Raw genomic sequence first — 20495 nt, 5'->3', positions numbered from 1 at the left:
CTAGGCTAATAGCCTCTGCTAATAAGCAGGTGGTCATAAGAAAAGTCACTCACCAGACTTTGGGCATGGGTATGGAGAACTTCCGGGTGTGCTCTTAAGTTTAATAATTATTTTCATTTTCGATTCCGAGCACTAAGAGTAATGAAAGAGATATAAATCAAAGGCTCAAATAAGTTTATCCTATCAGTATTATTTTTTCATGTAGGCTAAGTAGGCTAATAGAAGCAGTAGAATAGTTAGTGATAGGCTACAATACAAATATTGTACAAGTTGGTGCTATTGCAAAATTTGGAAATATGCTAAAATAAATTGGTATTATTGATATTATTAAATGCCCCATAAGGGTCTGCCTACTATCATGGTTGTGAAGTGTAATTAAAAAACAAAGGTCTGAAATGTTTTGATCCTGCTGTTCTTACAAACCTAATTGGTGCTTCATTCCAGTCTTTCTCTCCCTTCCTGCTCAGATGAAAGAACCAGCCAAGAGACACATACCAGAGAGGTCATCCAGGCCAGGAAGACAGTGTGAAAGCTCTGTAGGAAAGGGCTGGCAGCCAAGTGCCCCCCTCAGGGAGAATGTCCAAGTCCAAACAGTTCATCCTTGTGGCAACGGCTGAAACATGCCCAAGCTGGCTTTGTTCCTCTTCTCAGAGAAGGTGAAAATGCAATGCTTCAGGGAAATGAAATTTGGACCACAGGCATTCAAACAGTTAATGAATTCCATATAAAAGGTATGTAACTAATCTGAAGGAATATTAATATGCTTTTGGGATCAGCCTTGTGGGTCTGCAGGAGCACCAGCAGGGGGTGCTAATGCGTTTTGGGGTAACTGAAGCTGATGCTGTAACAATATATTGCAGCATTCATTCATTAGCCACATTAGCCAATTATAAACAGAGCACTAGTAATATATTACTAAAGTAAAGAAAGATTTAAATAACTGATGTAGCTTTGACATTTATTTTCAGAGTATAGGCTAATTAACCAGAGCATAAAGTGGCAAAACATGACACCATTTGTAGCGTCAGCTCCACTCCACTATTTTTTTTTTTTTTTTTACAATTGGCAAGTTATTTGATGACTGAGAAGTTCCAAAAATAGTGCAAAACATGTAGTCTGGGATTCACTTAATCACATGTTGTAGCTGAAACGTAGTCTACTGTAAAGCAAACTGAGACATTGTAAGTAATCAAAGACTAGATTTGTTTCTGTTTTTTTTCCACCATGACAGCCAACAGATTCATTTCAGCAGTGAGAGCAGAGCTCCCATCCAAAAGTGAGTTCATTATTGTATTTGGCAAAGCTGATTGAGAGGCCAGAGGAGGCTGGGGAGGTTTCCAGACATGCTGCACATAGCTGTGACTGGCCACTGTTGGCCAGATGATGCATTCTTGGCTCTGTGGCAGAGTGGGTTTCACACCCAAAGTGTCTTTTTGTTGTGCAACATACTGTAGACTATGTCCTAAGTTTATTTGGATGGACACTTGATAATTCATCGCCACTGTAATTTAGGTTTACAAATAATAAAGGATGATATGAAATTACAATGCAGAGAACACCCACGTGTTAGCTGGTGTGACGTTTGCAGCAGTAATCCAATAGCACAGGCTATTTATTTTAACAACATCCAAGTGTGTGTGTGCGTTGACAGACGGGAGGAGACCCCTCAAATCACAATTCTCCCAGTTTTCATTAATCATACTTTTGGTATAGACTGCGGCTCATATTTACACAGAGGAATTAAGGGAGAAATGGACATTGAAAAAGGTCTTGCTCTCTGGTGAAGATGGGCGGTTCGAGAGAGTATGTCTCTCAGACACCCTTTGCTGGCACCTGTCACTCTTTTGTCATGAGGACAAACTGCTCGTCCTTTGGCTCCAAGTGTTGGCACGAGTGGGGGGCGTAGACTGAATTAACAGGCGCTGTGGTGGAAAGTGTAGTGTTAGTGTTTGGGCGGTTCTTACCCTGCGGAGGAGCTGTCATCTCCTCTAACCCTCCACTTGAGTCTCTTCTCTCTAAGCTCCATAAGGTCCTTTGCAGTTAAAGATAGAAATTACAAGACTATAGAAGAAGGATGAGGAGTAAAGTGAAAGCCATGGAGAAATTTGTCACAGGCTGGGACACTTGGGTGGTCAACAGCATGTGTTTGGTTGCCTCCTACTTATGGCGCAGGCTTGGTGATTTACTCTGCAGGAGGAGGCACAGAGCATCTGCTCCACCTGCCATTCAGGTACATGTTTACTGTCTGTTAAATCATCAGTGTTATTGTCATGAAGTCTGTTAATGGTTTGATGTTTCAACTAACAGGGCCAAGACATTTTTAGGAAAAACTTTACTCTATCTTAGTGCACTGAAAATTCACCTTATTCTTGATTATTAGAAATATGTCACACATCATAAGAAAAGTTTTGTTAAAACTTTTCTTGATTTCCTGACTGACACCTGTGTAAGTCACCTTTATGTTGGCAGATCTATCACATCAGAAGGTTTGATGTTTGTTGTTTGTTCTCCAAACATTTTCATCACGCCATGTCACCATTTTTGTATGATAATTTTATATGTAAGTTGGATTTTACATACATACTTTATCATAATTTGTAGGCATACTGCACACAAATGTGACTATACTATGAAATAATCATCATCTTGGACTTTCCTCAGAGGGGAAAGCAGTTTTAATGACCTTCCTTATTTGAGCTTACTGTATGTATTGTTCTCCTCGCAATAACATTATAGTCTAGGGAAATAGTAATTTCACAACATATTTATTAACATATTTGAACTACAACCTCTGTTTGTTGTTCTTTTGCTCCTTTTTTGGGTGGAGGATCATTTTCAATGTTTTTGTAGCTTGATGATCTACTGTATGTGCTGAGATGCATCTAAAGTGATGGTCAAATGATCAGGTTGCAGTGCCAGTAAGCAGTGACGTTTTACATAACAGAAATATGTTTTAAAGATGGCACATGACGCAAGAATGATTTACTGAAAGATGTGCTCGGTCTCTACATTGATTTATTAGAAGGAAGTGTCCTTGTTTCCAATTTATTTGCTGTTTATTCCTATTGTTGGTATTCTCAGGGACCTTGGATGAAGCCGTGATACCTCAGATACATAATTTATTACCGATGCATGAATTCTATGGGCGATATTCAGCTCACAAGTCCTGTTAAACATAACAGGAGTTGTCAGCAGTGAGTGAGCAGGGGCTTAGTGCTGTTGTGATGTATTGATGCATCAGGTTTCATAAAGAACGGGCTGTCGGCCAATTCTTTCTACAGACATTGTTAATGGAAATGGATTTCCTCTTCAATCATAGCTCTATAATTACTTTACCCCCAGGCAACAAACAAGGTTATCTTGTGATTAACCTATACAATGAATTTTTTAAAAATTATTTTACCTTAATACTTTTAACAGATATGACTGAAGTTACCTTGCAGTGTATTTTAATTTCTTATCTGTCTATGGCACCGAGCTATTAATGCATAAGCTGCAGGATCTGATCTGCATGAAGCCATCGCTGTGTTTTATTCACACAGCTAAGCATTTACTTTTACACTCCTGTTTCCTATGTTATCCTACCGCTAAATGTCATGTCTAATTTGATTAGTTAGCTCAACATATGGGGATTATCCTCCTAGCAGTAAAGAGCTTCTCGGTGTCTAAGTGAAAGGCGAGACTGGAGGTTGTGATGCATGTGTGTTTTTCTATGTTATGGATACCAGCAGGACAGAGAAAACGTGAGATAAGAGGCTAGCGGTGTTTACGAGTGCAGGGTTAGGAGAATCTGATGTGAAGATACAGTGAGCTCTAGTGGTAGAGGAAACAAGCACATTGAAGGCTCAAAATCCTGCTTTTGCTGCCCTCTAGTGATTTAAATATTTTGCTTGGCTGTTGAGATGCACAATCACAGTCACAGTGTACGTGTTTGAAAAAGCACGTGATGTAAACTTCTTGTTGCTGTGCTAAAAGCTTTTAGCCTGTTAACACTGATTGTTTAATATGTTCATGTCATGGGTTAATTGTTTGTTTGAAGCCTTACGTTTTTTTCCCCAGTGTCAGTTTTGAATTGTAAAATATTTTGCCCTGGTATGCATAGATACACTGCACACGGATTATAAATACACACATTCTGTAGTTATCTTTCATGCTGCGATAGTGTGCCTTCAGAGACGAGCTGAAGCCCTCTCACCCTCTCTTGTTTCCATTCCTCGTGTGGCATTTAGGAGATCCACACTGACATTTACCATATGAGATCCACAAGTATGTGACAAGGCTTTCTGTATACTGTCACTTACTTTTAATAACCTTATCACATCCTCAATGTAAAGCGCCTCTTATATTCCATTACTAATAAGAATAGTGCAATGAGAGGCAAGTAGAGGCTCTGAACTTGAAGGTATTACTCAAGTACAAATGAGATTATATGTTCTGAACAGATATAAATGTACTACAGCAGCACTTTTCAAATGTACTCTGGTTCCCTGGTTATGTAAGATGCATTATGTGGTCCTCACTAAAACCGTGAAAGCACCTTATCAATGGAAACAAACCTTGGGTTTTGTCTGTCAATTTTTAAGCGGTTTGCCATAAATGTAGTGGTAGATCATCATTGGTTTTTAGTTTGGTCTATGTCTATATCTATAGTAGAATTTTTTTTTTGTGGTCCATTTCTTTTGACAAAAGTGTTATCAATAATGGACATAATCATTAGGCAAACCATAATATACAACAAAATAAGCACTTCTCATCTGTCATATTTATATTTTCCTCAGTCACAGACAGTCTCTCTTGTATTGCTTTGCTTTGCTCTGGTCAGGATAACTGTAGAAGTAGTGTTTTTTTGTTTCTGTGGATGTTTTCATCCACCTGTAAAACCTCCGATGACTCGCTGTTCATTCTTTACATGGATGAACAATGCCACCTGCTGTTCAAAGAAGAAACCTAACCGTGGTGTGTGATGGATTCAGATCATTGGCTTGAGTAAACTGTCAGTATCAAACATCACGCTAAGAAAATATTCTATAAGTAAAAGTGGTGCATTTATCATTATTGATAAATCAACATCGAAGTGTCACTGTCACCAATGCCACAGTTTGCAATGTAGAGCTAATTGAACTACTTTACCAGGCAGCTGGTCCTGCAGCAGCACATCATGTTTTACAACATAATCATGATTTATGTCATGATTTAATCTGCAAAGTCACCATAACTGTTTAATCTAATGTACTTACTTTCCATCACTGCTAGTTAGTCAATAAATGGAGCAGGCACACACAGATTCACATGATTTAGTTCCTTGGAGCACATCCACTTCCAAAGGGCATAAATGCATATCATGTAAAAGTTGGATAGTTTACCTCCCATGTTGTAACATACACATTTATTACATTTCACAAGACAGACAGGCATGTGGTTGAGTGTGTGTGTGTGTGTGTGTGTGTGTGTGTGTGTGTGTGTGTGTGTGTGTGTGTGTGTGTGTGTGTGTGTGTGTGTGTGTGTGTGTGTGTGTGTGTGTGTGTGTGTGTGTGTGTGTGTGTGTGTGTGTGTGTGTGTGTGTGTGTGTGTGTGTGTGTGCATTCAATATACTGAATAAACAAAACGTAGTCCAACGTTGTTCTATAACCTTATATAAACAAAACCGAAAGGTGCAGCAGCAAAAATATGTTTACATGCCAGGAGAAAACCTGAGATGACAGGGAAAGAACAGAGGAGACGTCTTAGACATTAGCACGAGGAGTAAAGTTTCATGGCTGCCGCACACATTTAAGCCTGTGAGTTTCCAAGAGAGAGTGTAGCCAGAACTGGAAGGCTGCGCAATGTGTGAGTGGAGACTGGAGGGGTGACTGGACAGTAGCCACGGCACACAGACCCCACTGCTTCCCAGGACATTGTGTTCCCAGTAAGAGAGGTGGTGCTCCATTTTTAACAGTTCACCTTCTCCCAAATGCCAAACAAATAACCTAGCCAGATAGCCAATAGCCAGAGCACCGTGCAGGTCACAGAAGAAAAGACACTGTCCAAACTCTACTACATTTTAGTCAGTTCTGTCACTTTATCCAGAAGCAACACCATCATGCTTACAATGCACTTCATTTGGTGCAAAAAACAATTATGCAAAAAGAATAGTTATAATTGTTTAAGGCATGTCCCTTGGGCCTTTGTTTATTTTGCCAATACAAAGTCTTAAGATATCTCAGATGTTCTCATAACTATGTATATCATAATTAGGTGATCTATTATTTATCTACATATATAAAAATAATGAATCACTGTCACCTACATTAAAGCTTTAATAATTACTCGATCAATTAGATGGTCTGTTTTAATGACTAAATAATTATAATGGAGTAATTCCTGACATGCTCTGGTTCCAACTTCACAGATGTGAGAATATGCTGATGTCAGTTTCATATATTATGATATGAGATATGAGATAATGGACTGAATATATTTGTGTTTTAAGGTTTGTCAGAGAACAGCTGGACATTTGAAGACATCACCTCAGTCTCTGAGAAAATATGATGAGTATTTTTTATACACTAATCGAAGATGCTGAACAACATAAAAAAAAAAAAAGTACAAGATTTTGATTTCATAATCTTTACGAGTGCAAAGATGGTGACATTAAAGGTTCGAAGGCTTAGTGCTTAAAGGAGCAAAGCCCTCTGCTGTATATCAGTTTACCTTTACATTTTTTCAAGTTCAAACTACAAGGTCAACCAGGACTCACACAAACACCAGGTTATTCATCAAATTTTACACGGGCTATCTGGGCATTCATGCAGTTGACAGCATCTCAAAACATCCTGATAATTTTGCTGTCACATTAACTAAACAACATTTTAATCATGCACCAGTAGACAGGGCACTGGTTTCTCAGCTGCCACCTTGTGTCCTCAGGCTGTGTGTACACATGCTTGGGCTTGGCAGAGGAAGTGAGAGAGGACTTTGAGCACTGGTCATGGTGCTGTTACTTTCTTTGGCATTAGCTTCACTGTAAAGCGTAAGTGATATAAACTCGATATTTGCTTCATGTCATAAGCCACAGAGGCCTGAGGTCTGTTTATATCCCCCACAGGGTTTAGCAACCTTAAGGTGCCCCTCTACCTCTAAGCAATGCAAAGCAGAGCACGGCATCCTAATCTTTAACATGCAGAAAAATAACTGCTACATTTATTCTTTTTTTCTCCCCTGTAACGTTTGTAATGAAATAATTCTTTTTCTTCAAATATTTTTTATTGATTTTAAAAGTACAAGACATACAAAAAAGGAGAAAAAAGAGGGAAATACAAGAACAATGATCTATCATTGAGGTACACTAAAGTCCATTAGTATATAACTGAACATTTAAAATTCCTGGTGGACAAGAATGCATGAAACTCTAAATAAGAAATAACAGTAATAATCAAAAAACATTAAAGAAATACTTAGCATTCTTCTTGCTGCTTTTGCGGAAAGTTCGGCCTGTCTGTTCTGTTGCACACCACTGCATAAGAAAGTTGACTGTCCATACCCCTCAAATTGACACAACATGCTGCAAATGACCTACGTTGTCTGTCATCTGTTGGCATCCAGAGACAGGTGTGAGCGTCCCTGTCTCCCCCTGACTGATTAATGGTTGGTTCCACTCCCATCTGTTTATGCCCCGTCAGAGTCACTTGTTGTTTCCGCCACAGCCACCTTACGAGAGTCAACACAGAGGTGAATAAAAATACAAGGGAATGCGGTGGGTCAGTCTGCTCTTACAAGCCTGTAGGAAAATTACGCGAGGCTTTGCACAATGTGGCCCGGTTCTTATCCAAATAAGACAGGGAGTAATATGCAACCTGCTATGATGATTTGTCATGAAATGTGAGCTGACAGATAAACTCCTTCCCTTCCCTCACCTTTCCCCACTCCATTCCACTCTAACTGCCAAGTTCACAACCTCCTTCTTGGTCCCTGCACCCATGAGTCCAGATTTTGGCTTGAGCCACCGGAGTGAGGCGAGTTTGGCCGGGGTCACTGTGGCTCAGTTTGCAGTCTGTGCCTCTTTTGTCAAAAGTATTTCATGGTGGCTTGAGCAAAGCTGGATTCCACCTTAGCTCTATCATCTATGAGTTTATTGGGGGCAAAGAGAGTTTGTGAAGTTTGTGAAGGCAAACTTGTCAGGAAATAGCTTGATTAACCAACCGTGAGAGCGTTGCAGCCTTTGGAAATTTCAGCTTTAAGTCATTTCTGTCACCCCATTTGACATAAGCACGTGCGTTGTTAGGATAAATCATACTGGGAACATGGATTCTGGTCATATTACATGAGCTAAGTTAAAACTGATCCCTTCCTCACTTGAGGTGGGTTATCAGTGGATGTTTTTATCAGTGAGTTGGCATCATATAAATCATCAGCTTTCACCATCTCTTCTTTCAGCATAAAGGCTAAATATCTTACTGTAGGTCCCCTCGGCCAGAAACCACAGGTGTCCTCACGTTTCCCCAGACACTGGATGCAAGTTACAGGTCTTAGATAAGATAAGGAGGTTATTTGCATCTCAACATGGTTCTCATTCACAAGCGTACACAGAAAGAACCACATGCAGCAGTGCCAAATAACCAGCTGCCCAGGCAGTCCGTTTATTCTCTTCTATGCCGTGACAGTCATTTGAATCATTCCTTTTAAATTGTCTCAGCAGCTTCTATTTTGAAATGTTCTCAAAATCTTTTCATCCGTTTGAAAAAGCCCACCTGTGAACTCCATCTTTACCCTTCTTCTTTTTTGGACACCTGTGCGGTCCACTCAAGAATTTGGAGTCGACATGTCCACCTGTTACAGACAGTCAATGTCATTGTCATTTAAATAGGAAAAACTGTAAAAAAAAAAAAAAAATGAATGAGCTTTGTCCCACTTGTCTCACACGCTGAAGAAATACTGTGTACAGTGACCATTTTGACACCCAACAGGCGAGTGACGGAGGTGGGCTTAACACTTAAAGGCTCTCAAATGTCTCATAGCCCAAGCAGTGCCAAGCCCCCACCCCAAACACTTGACCCTTGCTGACGTAGGCTGTCCATTTACATTTAGGGACACCGGCTCACTCCATTCTTAATACCATTTCTATTGTGGAGAGAAGCAGACACAAGGAGAGTAAGAGAAACAGATTTTTTTTTTTACTTATTTGAGAGAGCGTATCTCATTTTACTTGAGTTTTAGAAATTTTAAATCTTCAAAACTGGTGATTCTTGGATCTTTTCTTTCCTGAATTTTTTCTTTTGATTTTAATTAATTTGCATACCGACGTGGAACACTGAAAGGTAGAGCTGGCTACGATTTTTGAAAAAGTATTTTCGTCTGTTTCACGGACGTTGCTGGTGCTATTTTTGTTTCAAGTTGGTGTCCTAACGTGATTTTTGTATCACTGGAAGCCATGAGTGCCTTGGTGAAGATGGGGGATAACAACAGCGAAAGCTTTGACCTCATCCAAAATCGGATCGAGTCACTGAGCAGCAAGATGGACAAGCTCATCAACATTCAAGAGAAGGTCCTCAACCGACTAGATGGGATGTCTCAAGACATTGACGGCATTGAAAAGGATATGGAGAATATGAAAGTTGACAAGGAGGAGATCCATTTGCCACCCAGGGTAGTGAGCCAGACCCAGGTCATGGGGCGAGAGGTGAGGGAGATCTGCCAGGAGATGAGCACCATCATGTCGGTGGTGAACCAGCGGTCTGAGCAGCAGGCGCAGAAGCTGGAGGGGATGGAGAAGCTGGTCCTCAGCATGCAGCAGGTGATCAGCTTCATTGGGGAGACGGTGAAGAGTTCGAAGATTATGCAGCTGATGTTCAAAGGCCCCGCAGCTCGGAAGGGCTTTAAATCCAAAGACTCAAAAGGGAAGCAAGCTATCAAGAGAAAAACATCTACAGAAACATTAACCAAGAGGCTTGACAAGGTGAGATAAGGAGCCTGAAACTGCCGAATGAATGTGTTTTCCTCAAGTGTGTACCTAAAGTGTAGGCAAAAGTACAGAGGCTGCATTATATTGCTGTTGCATAAAAATCATGTTGGAGAAATATTATCATTGATATGGTTGTAGACTTAAATGTTTTTCCAGTCTAGACTCTGAAGTATGGATTTAACATTCTCAATGATGTATTTGATATTTCTATTATCTTAAGCGTGTTGCCGGGAGTTACAGCCCAGCAGTCACTACGGACATCTAGCCTTGTTCATGCCAGTATTGTAAATGATGCTGTACAATGTTTTCCATGCTGACTTTGATTTCTGAAGTCTCACCCAGGGTCTTGTTGTCTTGGCAGAACATGTGAAAATGATCATAGCAGCAAAGCTGACCACCGCCACACTTCTCTCGACTGTGAATGCGGCTTGGCTTGCACACTAAATTCCCCATAAAAAAAAAAAAACGGGGCGATAGGTAGTGTCTGGGCTTTGGCATGTTTACACTCGCCAAGTGCTGATTGAGGGCAAAGAGATTAAGAACACTAATTTTACAGCATTATGTAAGTTACTCCACGATAGATATCTCACTTGTAGCTTATATAAAGTCCCAATTAAGCTCCAATTTATAGGCCTGCTTGTTGGATCTCTCCTCATGCTGTGTGCAACATGGCCTCCTTGGCATGGGGCTGACTGTGGGACCCCTCCTGGCAGGGCACGAGAGGGCCGCTGTGAGGCCAAGGGTGAAATGTGAGTGGCCCAGTTTAGAAATGCTGTTTTTGGACCTGGGCTGCAGTGTTTGGGGTCTAAGAGAGCTTTAACCCCTCCAGCACACCAGGAGTCAGATGTCAACAAATTGTGATGAGTCAGTGTTTCTCCCACTCTCTCTTTAGCAGCTTGTTTCTCTCACTGACTCATTTAAACTAAGTATACCGCCTGTCACTCATAATTTTGCTTCTGTATATTTCGGTCCTGTGCCAGTAATTTTGTATATTCTACGTCACTTTTTCCAGGAGTTACCACTCTGCTATAAAGCAGGTATTGCCTACAGTCTATGCCATGTGGTTCTCAGCAAATTGCAAAACTTCCTGTGGTGCAAAATAGCCCTTCATAAAATTTTTACTGGGAGTCCTGCTGATAATGCTGTCAAAGTACCTTTGATTTAGAGGTTCCAGTGGAGGCCTGCATTTAACACGGCATGCAGTGTTCAAGTGCGACTGGTACAGGTTCAGAAAAGTTAAAACATAAATATGTACTTATGTAAATATGATCTCCGTACGGTCACTATTGCTCCACTGTGCTTTGCACTTGTACGTCTGGATGCAGAATTTACATGTTTTACTTAATGTCCAAAGTTTCAACTTTGGTTTGGATGGATTGGCTAGAATCAAAATGAAGTTACTCAAATATGTAATTCATTTTAGTCGTCCTCAACTTAAAATCTTACAAGTCATCTCTCAGACCGGACACTTTTTTCTTAATTAGCCAGTGTGAAGACAAACTGTGGCTCCATATAAAGGTCACTGAGTACTGCTTGGCATCAGAAGCATGAGTTGCACTTACAGACATCACCACACTCCTGTCACTTTCCCAACTGCAAACGAGTCATATCTCTTTTCCCTGCACCTGAGTGGTTGTGACGTCATGTTTCAAAATGATCACAAACTATTTATGTCCTGCATTAGTGCACAACAGTGGAGTCCCTTTGGTTTTTATATCCATATCTGTATCCGATTAAAAACATCTTGACTTATTGAATTCAATCCAATTAAAGGATTGGACCATCATTTATGGTTTAGGTTACACGCTGATGATTGATGACCACATGCCAATCTGATGGAATCTCTGTGAGTCACATTTCAGGGAATTTCTGTTGTCGTCAGAGGACTTGTCAGGTGGTTACTTCACCTTTTGAGGTGTGAGATTTCTGTCTGTTACTGTGGCCTCTGCACGCTTTCCCCCGCTCTCCCAATCAGAGATTTGAACTCCTGAATACACTGCTGTCACCGGGGGAACACTGCACTGTAAATATCTCCTGCACTGTTGTTTACCTCACCACAGCATTCGGAGAACAAATGTGAGACACCCAGGAGTTCACGACAGCTTTTTCCATGCTAACCTGATCAGAGAGTGTTTAGTGAGTTTCCTCAGCAGAGAAATTTGAACAACAGCCCTACGGTCGCTAGTAATATTTTCCGCTCAGGGTCAGCATTGCATTCCATCGCTGAGTGCGACAAGTGATAAGCTATAAATTCACTGCCCTGCTGCTGTATATCCATCTGCCATGAATAATCAAAGGCATGCCATACAAGTTGGTCTGCGCATGGAGAGGTGCAATGAATGTGCTAATCTGTCAGCTGAAAACGGAGGAAGTGTCATTTGTATTTTGTCCTTTTCATGATTTGATTGTCATTTCGCTTTAATTTGTGTTGTGCGTTTTACATCTCATGCTAACTTCATCAACTATACCTGTATTTGATTCTTGATTCATTTGTCATGTTATGTTTTACATGTGACCCTAACTTCATGTCATTCATACTTTCTGTCTCATATTATTCCATTCCATGTGCATACATGTAACCCTACTAAACATTACCATCTTGTCTTTTTAATAGAAAACTACCTCTAATAAAGCCAGTAAAGGGAATCAACAGATAACTCCTGCATGTGTGCCCAGTACTCCTCAGCCCTCTCACAGGATAAAGCTCCATGGACCAAAGCATTTCCTCGCCTCTCGCAAATGTGGAAAGTTTGTAGGTGTATTGTGCTCAAAGACCACATTCACACAGGAACATTTATCTTTATTTGTAATATCTAAGTATATGTATGTTTGTATGTTTGCATTCCAAGACCTCATGTTTTTAACTTAAAAGGCTGGCTCTATGTGGTGAATGTCATTGTACAGATATTCTTAACAGGAAAAGTGTAAATTTTTGCATAGCCAAACCAAAGCGATGCTTAGTTACATATGACAAAGAACATTATTATTATTATTACTATTCATTTCAAACGGGAATGGTAAAGCCAAATTCTGGTGATGAGGAAAAGGTCAAAAATATTAATTTAATATATTATTTCAATAGATACAGTAATTTCTTTGAAAATTGTGTCATGCTGAGTTTTATGGTAAAGCCAAATTCTGGTGATGAGGAAAAGGTCAAAAATATTAATTTAATGTATTATTTCAATAGATACAGTAATGTCTTTGAAAATTGTGTCATGCTGAGTTTTATTTTGAATGTTTTATTTGTATTTCACAGTTGAAAGACCATAAAGGCAAAGATGGAACAGAGAAGCCCGGTTTGAGCCCCAAAAGTCTAAAAGTTCAAAAGAAGATAAAGCCCCTGGACACAACAGGTGCTGAGATCAACATAATGTTTCCTCCACAAACTTGGGCTGTTTAAAAGCACACATTTTGCTCTTACTGTTGGACTGATATTCTGTTACACATACAGCTATCCTATTAGCATGTGTACAGTATGATGACACAGAAACCGAGTTCAGAAGGTCAGAATGAAATATTTAGCAACTTCACACTCCACCCTAGAACCTCTCACAAAAACCTATTCAATCTTAAATATGACAAAAAGATATGATGGATATAACAGGTTGTAAAAGTTTAAATCCAAGTTCTCTTTGGGCTTTTTGTAGATCCTAGCTCTCTGAAGAAGCAGGTTTTACTCCTTCAAGAGGTCCAGAAACTCAACAGGGAAAACACAGAGAAATCAGGTCACCAGCTCACCCCTGAAACTCTGGACCTTGAGGCTGGAGTGCCCCCTAAAGATCAACAACCTGATCAACAACCTGATCAACAACCGGCTTCTAATCTGCTAGACTACCTGCGTGAAGATTCCCAAGCAGCTGAGAAGCAGGAGGTTGTTGAGGCGGTTAGCGGAGAGGTGGGGGAAAAGATACCTGAGGGAGAGGCAGCGGTTACAGAGCAGGAGCCCAAGCTTGATGAGGGGGATGCAGTGGTAGAGAAAGAAGATGAGAAGCTTAAAGTCCCAGAGGAAAAGAAGGAAGAGGAGGCTGTTGCTGTTGTACAAGAAGAAGCTGAAGCCCCAAAGCTCCCTGAGCCTCATGACGATGAGAAAGAACTGACTGCTACAAGGTAGACTATAAGAGCTGTGACTAGTTTCTTTTTTTGATTTTTAGGACTGTTAGTTGAATGAAACATTGACCTTTAATGGTGTTTATGGAATTTATGTTTTGATTCTTTACAGATGACTATTCAAAATGTATTGTTAATGTTCAAATGAAACACATTATATGGATCTAATGTAAGGATTTATTTGTAAATAAATGGAATAATTAGATCCATGTATTGTGGTAACTGACATTTAATGAAACCATAATTTTTGTTTCAGCTCTGATTCCCACACAGATGCGGCTGCACCTCCAGATGCCGAGCAAGAACAGACAGCAGAGTCTGTTGTGACTGAAGAACATGTTGTTGTGGAGGAACATACAGAGAGCCAGGTGGTAGTGAAACAGGAAGAGGAGAAGGAGGAGAAGAAGGAGGAGGAGGAGGAGGAGGAGGAGAAGAAGAGTGAGGCCAACGAGGATGAAGAAGAGAAGCTTGAGTCTGATGGCTGGGCCGTCTTCAAGGCAGACGGAGTTGAATTCCAGATAGACCTGAAACAAAGGTTGGAAAGAGTGAGGAAGGAAGCTGAGGCAAAGAAGGAGAAAGATGATGATGATGATGATGATGCTGATGCTGAGCGGTACCTTATTGGTAAGTTGTGACTCATTGAAAACTAATCATGGAGCCACTGTAAGGCCATGCCAAAATAAATTTGGCATTACAAACTCTAAATGTAAACCACAATTGAAGACTCTGTGTCTCTGGCTTGAATTCTGCATCGTAGAGTCTCGATACTTAAATATGTCAATAGTTGCTTTTTTCTGTTTCTGTGTTTATAATTGAAAATTGCAGCACAGAGAAGCCGAACTAGGTTAGAGGTGATACAGAAACAGTGTCACCATCACATGGTTGACCATGTGTAAATGTGTGTGAATGATTAGCTTCCAAAGCCTGTCTGCGAACAGAGCTGTATGAATGTGTGTGAAAGGGTCAATGCGACATGAACAGTGTAAAGTGCTTTGAGTGGTCCGAGTGACTAGAAAAGTGCTATGTAAGTGCAAGTCCATTTTACCATGTTAAGTTGGCACAGCGCAGCAGTTTTAAGTCACATATAGCCTTTCAGATCATCTACCACTAATACTATAAGCTATTTTCTGCTAAAGCATCATAATTCCTCTGTAATATCAAGGCAGCAACTGTGACTGGAGCTGATGTTTATCATCGCACGTTAGTACACAGTGTGCTAACTTGATTATGGCAACCTCCCTGTAGCTGATAAACAATGAAGCTCCTGTGTTCTCACATTCCTCATAACCTATTATAACAGATGATATCTTTTGTCTTGTCTCCCCCATCCGACTTTAGACACCACTCCCCCTCCAGCTGCTCCTTTTAATCACCGCATTGTGTCTGCCAAGCCAAACAAAATCTGCAACTTCTACACAATCAACTGGCAGGAGGTCCTTGGCGGGTGAGTGTTGCATTTGTGTGTGTGATATAAGAGAGTTAAATCTACCAGAGGCTAACTAATCGATCACAAAGAAAAGATACTGAGAGAGAGAGTTTCAATTCCCATAAAGCCTAACTGCGTAACGCTCCCCCCTCTCGTCTCCTCTCCGCTTCTCTCTCCTGCTTCATAACTTTAGAGTCACAGCAGTTATTTTTACTTCAGGACTGAGTGGTATGTGAAACTGTATCCCTGGTGCCAGCTGGTAGCTAATCACTATGTGTTAATCCAAGTCTTCAAAGAGGAGACAGAGCCCAGCTCAGATTTAATGAAATAACAGATTAAGCACAGCAGTCCTCTAAAACATCCCTGTTTGAAGCAAGATCAGTATTTGATTCGTGATGGGAAAACACATGAAACACTACCTCTGTCCGGTTTCACAACTGTTTCCAGGCTTAGGATGTACAATTTTGAGATGATGGAGTTGGCAACTGTGGAAATTACATTTTTTCTTTTTCTCTCCCTTGCATCTGTCTCTCCTCAAGGGGCCGTTTCGGTCAGGTGCACAAATGTGTGGAAAACTCCTCTGGTCTCACTTTGGCAGCGAAGGTCATCAAAGCCAGGAGTCAGAAAGAAAAGGTACAGCACCGAACATACACTGTCATGATAATGAATTAGTCCTATTTTGAATAGTGGAGTGAGAGCCACACCACATGATATAAAAAGCAGTAGAGGGGCTTAGCTACAGTTTTTATTACATACTAGTCCACTGCAAGGCCACACAGAAGCAGAGGGAATACTTCTCACCTAGGTGAGAAATATTTGACCTAGAAGAGAAGATGCATTGTCTCATAGCAGAGAACAGCTGACACCTCTCACCGTGTCCGTGTGTATGTGTGTGTGTCCGTGTTTGTCTGCAACTGTGTCTGTTTGTCCGCTTCTGCTTTTGCATCTGTCTGTCTGTTTGTCTGCGCCTGTGTTTTTGGTAGGAGATCGTGAAGAATGAGATCCAGGTCATGAATAATCTGGACCATGCCAGCCTGATCCAGCTCTATGCAGCTTATGAGTCAAGGAATGACATCATCCTTGTACTTGAATAGTATGCTCCTTCTTTCATATTTTCAGCACGTGTTCATTCATTTCAAAACAGCCCGTTGATTGTTTTATAACAAAATATATAATTTAATAAACTTAAATTGTTCAATTAAACTGATGGGCCCTGCTGAATTTCTGTTAACTCATTTAATTTACAATTCTCTTTGCGTAAGAAAACTTTCTTGAATATATGGATAATTTTGCTAAAATGAAATTAAACTTATTGATAATTGATTATCATAATTGATAATAGTATTACATCATAACTTAATTATATTTGAATTTGGAGTTTGATTGCTGATTTTTTGTCATTAACCTTAGTGTTGGTGGAGGGGAGCTGTTTGACAGGATCATTGATGAAAACTACACTTTAATGGAGCTGGATGCTCTGGTGTTCATCAGGCAGATCTGCGACGGTCTTCAGCACATGCACAAAATGTACATCCTACACTTGGACTTGAAGGTAACAAAGTCTACTGTACTTGTGTCTTTATGACACTTTTAAAACTTATACTTGTACTTCTCTGCAGTTGAATTACAGCTTTTGTGTTTTGTTATGAATTTCAGCCTGAAAATATTTTGTGTGTGAGCAGAGTCACAAATAAGATCAAAATCATCGACTTTGGTCTTGCCAGGATGTAAGTACTGGTATTTTTGACCATTTTTTTTCATTGACATAACAATGCAAAATGTAAAATGTCATTGATTATATTCCCACATAGATATAAACCAAGGGAAAAGCTGCGGGTGAATTTCGGCACGCCAGAATTCCTTGCTCCTGAAGTCATCAACTACGACTTTGTGTCCTTCAACACAGACATGTGGAGCCTCGGTGTCATCACCTACATGCTGTGAGTAGACACACAAACACATGCACACACATTTCGAAAAGAGTAATGTTAATGACTGTTTGTCTCTTCCTGTTAGTCTGAGTGGTCTCTGTCCCTTCCTTGGCGATGATGACAACCAGACTCTGAATAACATCTTGGCCTGTCAGTGGAACTTTGAGGAACAAGAGTTTATAGATACGTCTGAAGAAGCCAAAGATTTTATCACCAAGCTCCTCATTGTAAATAAAAGGTATCATCATCTTCTGCCTGTGTGTTGGTATATCTGTCTTCAACTGAGATTAGTGTCTTATACTTGTGTCTCATTGTGTTTCTCATCAGTTGGAGGATGGGGGCATCAGAGGCCTTAAGACATCCTTGGCTGTCTGACTCAGTGCTTCACCACCGCCTTTATACAAAGGTAGGATATACAATCTTTGCCTGAATTCATCATTAATAAGATAGATAATGGGGCGTATAGAGTAGGTGCCCCATATACAGAGGCTACAGTCCTCGCTGCAGTCGGCTCCGGTTCGAATCCCGCATCAGCAGCCCTTTACTGCATGTCATTCTCCCTCTCTCTGCCTCCCCATTTCCTGTCTCTCTATAGACTATACTACCAACAAAGGCAAACAAATGCCTCAATAAAAAAGATAGATAATAATAGTGGAACAGTGACCACAGATATAAAACTTTTTTTGTTGCCATAGTAAGTTATATATCCAAATTTTCAAAATAAATCAATAATAATAATAACATAAACATGTAAATGGAATAAGGACATGTGTTTTGTGTCAATGTGGTGACATTTTTTTAAATGAACATTTCTTGAAATTCTTGTTGATGCTCTCTGTTTTACAGAAAACTATGTGCAGATCACGGCGATCATCATGTGTCCCCACAACAGACAGTTGAGGTTGGTCAGTTGTTTTTGATTCTGTTTTATTTCAATGACACATTGTCTTAACTCTGGAGAACTGAATGAACTGTTTGAATCTTTATGTTTGTCATATGAGATGTAAATATTACATTCAACTTTTAAACAGGAATGCTTTCACAACATCCACAAGGGGGAGGCATGTCTCAGATTTTGGGCAGAGTAGCACAGCAGGGAAAAGAGGCTCAGTGGCTCGCATGTTATAGAAAAAATAACTGCCCGAGTTGTAATAATTGTCTTTTCTTGTCTTTACATTAGGGATCTACAGTGATGTGACGGCTCCAGCTGTGGCCATTCGGACCAACCCTCCTGTCCATGTAAATTACCTAAATTTCAGTTGATGCATCTGCAACATTTTCCTGAAATGTGATCCACTGTGCAAAAATATGAGACTAGATAACAGTTTTATTCAAGTGAGATTTCATAGTTGATAGTCACAGCAAGTGTTGTAGGCTACTGTACTTCTTTTTCCATGAATAACAAAACGACAGCGGGAGAACATCTTACAATGTTAATCAGTTGTCATGCAATAAATGTGATAAAAATCTTTATAATGACTTTAATAACTCCACTGTTGAGTTTGTAGTTTGTGGTGATGTTTTATTACATTACTTTAATTTTTAAGTTTTTTTTTTTTCATTATGTTGTAGATGGCATTTCAAAACTGTGCTAATCTAACCTAATCAACTGTATGTGACACCTTTGTCTTGAAAGTTGAACATGCCCAGTGTACGTATGTTTTTCCCTTTCAAATATCCACTTACGCTCAGTCTCTGTAACCAAATACAGTGCCGTCATTGTTTGCTGCTGTTTTCATTTTCCGCTCATGTAGATAAGAACTCACATGTTTAGAAACATACCTCAACCGCTACAGCGTGATTCATATTATGTGACTGGAATAATCTGTTTGTTCAGTTAGAAATATTCTTCTTGGCTGTAAATGGATGCTGAACTGTAGAGTTAAAAACAGATATTCATCATATCCTAGGGGATGTGTATTGTGCGTATGGACAGAATGGAATTTGTGCGCTTGGTGTCATGAGCTGTAGTATGTGCACTTTATACTGTTATTTATATACACATATATTATACATGAAGCTGCTGTAGTCCCATTGAAAAGGCTTGTGTGGTCGGATATATGTTTCCTGTTACATCTATTCCATCCTGCTTTGTCCTGGTGTTCATGAAGAAAATACATTTCACATGTCTTATCAGCTATAAGTGTAACATTTTCAATATTTGTTGCATGTTATGTGTTTTTGTGTTATCAGTCATTAAAGCTTAAACTTTAGACAAATAGAGTAATAACTTTTTAATACTTTCTTCTTTTTTTATTGCATTGTGCTTTAGCTATTATAAATTTCTAGTGCCACTCTGGCTGTATATTCATGTCACTATAGATGCTTTTTACACATTACAAAGTTATCTTTGAAATACCTTCTGTGAAGGTTCACTAACTGATAGTAATACACTACCTACCTAATCTTGCCTAAGTGGATAAAATATTGTTAGAACTACGTTTAATTGTTGTTGAACACAGTGTACTAGTAAAAGAAGTTGTCCTCACTGAGTGTTAACAATTTCAAATTCAGCATGTATTTGTGAAGTGTGTACACATGCATTAAAGTGAAGTTTTGTCCTAAATCAGAGTTTGTTTGCTTTTTATTCCATTTTTGTCAAAGTTCAGTTTGACAATGTGCAGCTGAAAGTACCCAAAAGGAGTTAATACACAGTTTCATTAATCTAAAGTTGAAGCCAATAAAAAAGAGGTAACACAAACCAGTGTTTGATAAAAATGTAAGGTGGGGGAGGAAAACTGTGAAAATATGGTTGATTAATATTTATACATGACAATAAATATGCAGAGAAATGACATGTTGGACAAAAAGGAATCTTGACTTTAAAATATGATCTTTAAGGTCAGTGGGGAGTGAAATTAAAAAATGGTAATTTGAACCATCTTCTTGTAATCATAAAATCAATATGCGAATACAGCCCTTTTTATATATTAGAATAGACTGAAACTCATTGTGATGTATTTTTAAGAGCAGGGTGACACTTGACCAGGTTGCACATAAAGCTAAAGTAATGATGCACTCTTTCTAAAACAAATTATAGCTAATTTGTGGTCTCCTAATGTGAACCATAAATCTGAATTCAACCAAATGT

The 20495-nt window shown here is 39.6% G+C and overlaps 1 protein-coding gene across 9 annotated transcripts; it reads left to right on the top strand.

Annotated features, from left to right (window-relative positions):
- Window positions 1–1914: 1914 nt before the first annotated feature.
- mylk4a (myosin light chain kinase family, member 4a) lies at window positions 1915–19975 on the top strand. Of its 9 annotated transcripts, none has more exons than XM_085805510.1 (15): window positions 1920–2230; window positions 12552–12689; window positions 13197–13293; window positions 13567–14047; window positions 14304–14671; window positions 15386–15491; window positions 16013–16106; window positions 16457–16566; window positions 16884–17025; window positions 17130–17200; window positions 17285–17413; window positions 17490–17642; window positions 17732–17810; window positions 18251–18305; window positions 18585–19975. In XM_085805510.1, the coding sequence occupies exons 1-14, from the start codon at window positions 2075–2077 to the stop codon at window positions 18302–18304; spliced, it is 2178 nt and encodes a 725-aa protein (XP_085661636.1). In that variant the 5' UTR covers window positions 1920–2074; the 3' UTR covers window position 18305; window positions 18585–19975. The 9 variants fall into 9 exon arrangements, with proteins under 9 accessions (XP_085661639.1, XP_085661636.1, XP_085661637.1 ...); XM_085805511.1 differs by having other exon boundaries at window positions 1930–2230; window positions 13588–14047; XM_085805505.1 differs by lacking the exon at window positions 1920–2230 and adding an exon at window positions 9087–9931 and having other exon boundaries at window positions 13588–14047.
- Window positions 19976–20495: the final 520 nt, after the last annotated feature.

This window comes from Trachurus japonicus, chromosome 17, assembly GCF_045865225.1.
Source record: "Trachurus japonicus isolate A0001 chromosome 17, Traja_1.0".
Classification (NCBI taxonomy): Eukaryota; Metazoa; Chordata; class Actinopteri; order Carangiformes; family Carangidae; genus Trachurus; species Trachurus japonicus.
Note: the sequence above shows the minus strand (reverse complement) of the source record. Positions and strands in the feature narration are given on the sequence as shown.